General features: G+C 40.8%; 1 protein-coding gene across 1 annotated transcript; it reads right to left on the bottom strand.

The window, feature by feature from the left end:
- Positions 1–279: 279 nt before the first annotated feature.
- LOC124280545 lies at positions 280–3,133 on the bottom strand. The gene is made up of 4 exons (XM_046716493.1): positions 2,503–3,133; positions 2,085–2,267; positions 1,546–1,652; positions 280–1,149 (listed from the first exon to the last, which is right to left on the bottom strand). Exons 2-4 carry the CDS (start codon positions 2,245–2,247, stop codon positions 616–618), a joined length of 804 nt encoding a protein of 267 aa, XP_046572449.1. The 5' UTR covers positions 2,248–2,267; positions 2,503–3,133; the 3' UTR covers positions 280–615.
- Positions 3,134–6,898: the final 3,765 nt, after the last annotated feature.

Here is a 6,898-nt window from a genome sequence, read left to right as displayed (position 1 = left end):
ATATACATGTACTGTTAGAGTGATTGAAACGAGTACCATTTGTTGTGCGTATGCAATGTTTTATGTACATTAGACTACTTTATATTCATCCTAAGTATTATAGTATTGAACCTTTGGTAAATCTGATGTCTTAGAAATGTAACAATTGTACAAACATAGATCTCATAAGCAATGAAATATATATTGGGAAGTGACTTCGTGTACCCTGTGTTTGTACCTGTTCGTGTAGTGATATTTTGTTCTATCTCTGGCACAGAAAAATAAAACTGAACCACATCAAACGTCAAATATATAATTATTTATGTAGATACAACAAATAATAATGCATGGAAAATGACTTACTGGAGGAAAAGCTATGCATTGTCAGTGTGATGATTAGAATATTGTCATTGTTACATGATTCATAAAAGTGCTGGAATTGTTTCAAGCAGTAACGTGGGTTTCTCACATTGACTGTTATACAGGGTCGGCAAAACGGATTTGTTGTATGACGACACATGAAAGACATGTGGTGAAAGACACTCGATGTTGGAGCGTCTGTACCAGGTATAACCTGGGCCAACCAAAACATTATTGGTTTTACCTGTTAATAATTATTTTATTATTAATCCGATTTCACAATTCTTTCTCTGCATCATGATCAGTTGTCTTCTTTGTCTTTTTCTTCTTCCTTTTCCTTGTTTCACCTTCTGTACCTCTGCCCTCATCTTCACTCGTTTTGTCTTTCTTTCTCTTCTTTTTTTTCCTGTTCCTCTCTGTCTGCATGTATTCACTCTGGCCCGCATCTTCCACAACGATGTTGTTGCCAACGTGACCATTTAGCGCTCCTGCAGATGCTGACACAGTTGGAGATTGTGAAGATAATGTGGGCACGTCTACTGACCGAGGAGGCTGTGGAGACCTGACTGGAGGAAGTGTCTGACCAGCACTCGGTATAGTCTGCAATTTGGTATCGCCGAACTTCCTCAGTTCCGGTGGAACAGAGTCACTTGAGGAGGTGCGTTTATGTACGGTTTGTCTTGATGACTGTTGCGGAGACAGTATTCCTCGGGTTGGCGCTATCTGTGTAATTGTCTCCGGTTTCGGGCCAAAAGCATAGAGAGGCAGTCCATGATGGTCGCTGGCCTGTGTGTTACCGGATGGATGTACCTGTACAACATGCCAAGTTGTCAGGGTGATTCACTATCAATTTTACCTTATGAAATAACACACTAATAATGCAACTTGGAAAAAAACATTCCACGACGTAATGTATTGTGCAATTGATATTGCTCCGAAAACTAAATATGGCTAATGCTGAGAACAACGGACCATGAAGGCGGGGTCACTGAGAGGTGACCAACCCATGTGAACAAGCATTAAGAAACTTTATGACCACCGACCTTTGTCCGCAAGGAGTGAGTTAAAGGGTTCACAACGTGGTATGTTAAGACTAAGAAGAAAACTATGGTCATACCTACGCAATAAGCATTCAAACTCTGAAACTCATGAATAGTACACTGGAACAATGTGATACAAATGGTACATCAAGACATGGAATAATACCTTGTTCGCTCTCTTCTGTCTCCGAGATCTACATTCAAGTATTCCCGAAAACACAATCATCATGGTTAAGAGTATCCCAACGACAATCAATACGTTTATCCAGTTTTCTGAAAGTAAAGGGGAATACATATTTATGTGAAATCAATGAAACTGGACCAAAGTGAAGCTGATTTCCTCAAAAGTTGCCTTTCTTTAATCTGAGCTACTTGTATACAATGATATATTCATTTTTGCGTATCTGCTGATACTTCAAAACCTATCCCTATATACTGAGAATTAATACCCGTCATATCTCACAACATATTGGTTTAATTTGACAAATGACATTGTTCCTTGCTGTTTAGTTTCCAAATACGTCAATGAAATGAAGTTACACTCCTGAGGAAGTTCATCAGTACGAGGTTTAAAGTTAAGTTCCGAATACAGCACATATCAATTAGATATATGACTTACATATTAACTGCTGGTAATGTAGAGCATGCATGTATTGGTGTTTGACAATTAAATAACTATATATATCCAACCCAATCAATGCTAACGTGAAGTGTTTCTGAGGATGGTAGACGTCCTTTCCGACACCATGTGTGATAATGGTGTTGTCGTGGACGCTGTTGTTGTTGTTGTTGTTGTTGTTGTGTTAACGGGGCATTCGTCAACAGCCAAAGGTTCAGAAATTGCTGACGATCCACATCGAAGGTCCATGGTCGAATATGGATTTGAACCTTACGAAAGGAAGCGTATTGGGGCCGTCAGCTGAACGTTGTAAACGTTTGCAGTTAATAATATTAACATTGATAAAGACACTGATAAATGGTTTTGCTATGATACTCATGCAATTTAATCCCAACGTGCTCTGTGTCCGAGGGTATATTACAGGCTTTGAACGTCAAACTTCTATTTCAAAAGTATTTCGAATTTTTGAACAGACGTTTTTTTACCTCCTGCGCTACCTATTACCTCTAATTTCTATCCACAACTGTCCCTTGGCGCCAGTCACGACAGTAGTAAAATCCAGCACAAGGAAATAGCCGATGCTTGTGTAGACATCTGTAATAGGAAAGTGATCTCCATGGTTGTTATGGGAACAGTTAATGCTGAGATTGTCGCTTCCATCAGTGATGTTCACATGTTGATTACATGCGTTGGAGCTGTTGTTAAGGTTGAGGTGTATGACACTCAATACTATTGTTGTATTGCAGGAGGAGGAAACACTGCAAGACCCTCCTATTTCTGACGACTTAGGGTAACCTTGATTTTGTACATACACAGCGGTCCCTCTCGTTGTACCTGCTTCAGTGCTGCTTGCATTGAGGATGAGGGACCCTGGCGAGAAATGATATTAAACAAGTCAATCAATAGTTAAATTCGAACGAAAGTAAGCCACTAATATTTGATGATTAACTGCGTTTGTTCATCAGAAGATATCCTAAGATGCTCTTAACCTTCAGGAAGATAGTTGTCACTACGTCCTCTTTGGTCTTCTAAAGCTCCTGCCCCTAAGATCGTAACCCGATAGTGATATTTCTTCACCAATAATTTTCTTTACAATAACTAGGCCCAGTACGTAATCTGACGGATATGAAGTGTCGGTGAAAACCGAATCAGTACATTCACATGAAAACCGTGGTCTCATCCGAGGCAAGAAAGTTAGTTCAATAAAGCCTCTGTTCACCTACATTAACATCTAGTCCCAGGAGTAAGTCTGTCTCATTTAATAATATATATCTGCCAACAAATAAAATACAATGCCAACTTTCAGTAGCTGAGGCGATACAGACTTGCCACATCATTCTAGACTAGCGTGATATTTCTTGACTTGTCCATCCATCAGGATATAAGATATATGGAAGTAAAACATCTAGTGTCCCAGCAGCATGTGTTGTATATAGTCCCTAGGGAATTGTGAATGGTAACTTGAATGCACACGGATCTACTGGTCAGGGCACATATAACCTCATTCAGAGTCAGAAAAGAAGACCTTGATGCGTGTATATAAATGAATAGATGTATAAGAAAATATATTTACATTTCTTTCTCGTATCATATGTTATGTATTCTTATCGTAACAGATATTTTGCCCGGATACCTAAAGAAATAGGGGGAATATGTTTAATGAATCGACAATGTCATTTAGAAAGTGGTCAAATGTAAGATATGTTATATATTTTCTGACAAGGTGTAATCCTAAACACATGCAATGTATTATATTCTATTACGCTTATATACACCGTGCGTATATACAGAATGGCGCTTTGTTAATACATATGCATGAAAACAAGTATTATAACAGAATAAGGAATGCATGCTTGACATACTTGTGATACAGTAGAATTCCATCAGCATATAATTTGATGTGTCAAGAAAGTTGGTATCATTGCATGTGGTGACAGCTTTAGCAACGTTAGACACGCAAGTCTCCAACCCACTGCATTCTGAATAATATGGCATGTCCGAGACCGTGCAGACCATTTTACAGTCCTCTGGTGCTACACGACAGCACTTCTCCTCATCTCTGTTACTGGACTCCGCTTCTTCTGGACAATTTGTTGTCCGTTCTTTGACCATTGCAAACACCCCACTGATAGCCATAACATGTGAAGTATTGCAAGAAGGAGTAAGGAAGTCATCAAAGGTGTTTCCAAAACACCCGGTGGCTGTCTGCAGAGGCCATGGAATGCAATCTGGAAATAGCAGAAGAATATATTTACACATATAAATATATATATATATACAGAGAGATAGAATAGAGAGAGAGAGAGAGAGAGAGAGAGAGAGAGAGAGAGAGAGAGAGATTGAGAGAGAGAGGGAGGGAGAATTAAGGGAAGGTAAGAATTAAACCCATGTACTTACGCAAATTCTGTAAGCACAAAAGAATCGCAATCACAACGACCAGCATGTCTAACGGTTATAGTAGACGTTCTGATTGTCTGTGCGTAACGACTTGGAGTGATTATCAAGAAATGAGATCGTAACGTATGACACGAGTTTCTTGTTACGGTAGGTGAGTAGAGAGTCCTTCGTATACGAACGCAAACAGGGTGCGCGTCACGGACATCTTGTGTATAGTGAAGCAACATATGGGGAAGGCTCGTCACGGACTTATTTGTAGTGAAGCAGTATGTAGGGGAGGCTCGTCACGGACTTGTTCAAAGTGAAGGAATATACAGGAGAGGCTCGTCACGGACTTGTTTAGAGTGAAGCAATATGTAGGGGAGGCTCGTCACGGACATCTTGTTCAAGTGAGTGAGTGAGTGAGTTAATATTTAACGTCACATCGGCAATATCTCAGCCATATCGTGACGAAAACAATTTATACAATATAAAGAGAGAACATTTTTAAGATTAAAACCTGTCGACGATGGACAGTAAAAATACTAGAGAATCACAGATATGAATACAACTAGCGAACAAAGCTAAAACATTTCAATTAAAGAGGACAATACAGTATAAAACACGGGCTATAGATCGCCAACAACTGATGGTAGATCACCATACTAGGAACCATGGGGACTTACATTACTTTTGCTACCTGCATGGACCCTAGCTGGATTTACACCATCCCGTCAGCCGCTGGCGATTGTAGGAAAACGGACTTGTTTAAAGTGAAGCAATATTTAGGGGAGGCTCGTTACGGATATCTTGTTCAAAGTGAAGCAATATATAGGGGAGGCTCGTCACGGAAATCTTGTTTAAAGTGAAGCAATATATAGGGGAGGTTCGTCACATCATCTTGTTTAAAGTGAAGCAATATATAGGGAGGCTCGTCACGGACATCTTTTGTGAAGCAATATATAGGGAGGCTCGTCACGGAAATCTTGTTCAAAGTGAAGCAATATATAGGGGAGGCTCGTCACGGACATCTTGTTCAAAGTGAAGCAATATATAGGGGAGGCTCGTCACGGAAATCTTGTTCAAAGTGAAGCAATATATAGGGGAGGCTCGTCACGGACATCTTGTTCAAAGTGAAGCAATATATAGGGGAGGCTCGTCACGGACATCTTGTTCAAAGTGAAGCAATATATAGGGGAGGCTCGTCACGGACATCTTGTTCAAAGTGAAGCACTTTATAGGGGGATGCAAGCTACAACCATGTGGAACAGAACAACAATGAATACATGTGAATAATATACTTTCATCTCCTGTGATTTTCTTTTCAAACTTGCTGCGAAAAGAACCGGAATAAATCTGAGAGTCAGTTAATTTTGCATAACGCCATGAAATTCTGCCTAGCAGGCCATATTACCAACCCGACCGAATAGAGGTGGTGAGGTGAGGTGAGGTGAAATTGGGTTTAACGTCGTGCTTGAGAATATTTCGCTCATATGGCGACGTGCATGTGTGTGTATGTGTATGTGCGGCTGCTTGTACTAGCCCAGACTGAAGCTTGTTTTATAGTGCTAGCTCACTGAGATACCATGCCGCAGTGAAGCATGAATATCCCACTCAGACACATTATACTAACTCCGAGCCGACCAGTCCTTGTTGTACCCATTAATGCCGAGCGCCAGGCAGGGACCAACAAGTACCATATTTTAACGTCTTTTGGTATGACGCGGTCCGGGATTGAACCCGCGACCTTCCGCTCTCCGGGCGGACGCTCTAACCACTACACCACGGAGGCGGTCGAATAGAGGTGGAGGTCAGTGAACGGTGTCAAGCATCACGCCCCACAATCCTTGGACTGGATCATGGGGACCAGTAAACGAGTGAATTGCACCCAATCAGTGGTTGAAATTTTGACACACAATTGTTCATTGAGTATGGGATGTGCAGGGTCTTATAATAATTTCCCTCGTTTACACACACACACACACACACACACATATATATATATATATATACATACATACATATGTATATATATATATACTATGTAACTGCAATATTTGAACTGCGCATTTTGTCTTTGATCGTATATCTAATGGGATTTTTATGAAGTGTTTAATATCGAAAACAGGACAAAGTTCGCTTGGTTGTCGAAGAGGGCACAATCACTGTGCAAAAGTATCCACTAGTTTCTTCGGGATGCGGTATCCATAGATTTGAACCATAGAGCTGACGTTATTTTAATTATCGCCGGATCCTTGTACGTGAGGAGCTGGGGAGCTGTGTTGTCAGCGAGGAGCTGTGTTGTCAGCGAGGAGCTGTGTTGTCAGCGAGTATCTGTGTTGTCAGCGAGGAGCTGTGTTGTCAGCGAGGAGCTGTGTTGTCAGCGCCGTCAACCTAAACGCATTCGCTCGCCCACTGTCCATAAATGTCAATGTTTCTCTGCAAGGTCAGGAAACTTACTCACAGATATAAAGTACATGGTTATCCTAAACCATTGTATGCGGTACCTGCTTTCAGATATTCC

Source organism: Haliotis rubra, unplaced genomic scaffold, assembly GCF_003918875.1.
Source record: "Haliotis rubra isolate DU_JTF1 unplaced genomic scaffold, ASM391887v1 Scf27, whole genome shotgun sequence".
In the NCBI taxonomy this organism is placed as follows: domain Eukaryota; kingdom Metazoa; phylum Mollusca; class Gastropoda; order Lepetellida; family Haliotidae; genus Haliotis; species Haliotis rubra.
Note: the sequence above shows the minus strand (reverse complement) of the source record. Positions and strands in the feature narration are given on the sequence as shown.

Excerpts from the sequence above, each read along its gene's own strand:
- LOC124280545 (XM_046716493.1), bottom strand. The coding sequence starts at position 2,247 with ATGGACCTTCGATGTGGATCGTCAGCAATTTCTGAACCTTTGGCTGTT. Across the intron at positions 1,653-2,084 it reads CATCCTCAGAAACACTTCAC|AAAACTGGATAAACGTATTG; the intron begins GTTAGCATTGAT and ends CTTTACTTTCAG. Across the intron at positions 1,150-1,545 it reads GACAGAAGAGAGCGAACAAG|GTACATCCATCCGGTAACAC; the intron begins GTATTATTCCAT and ends CATGTTGTACAG.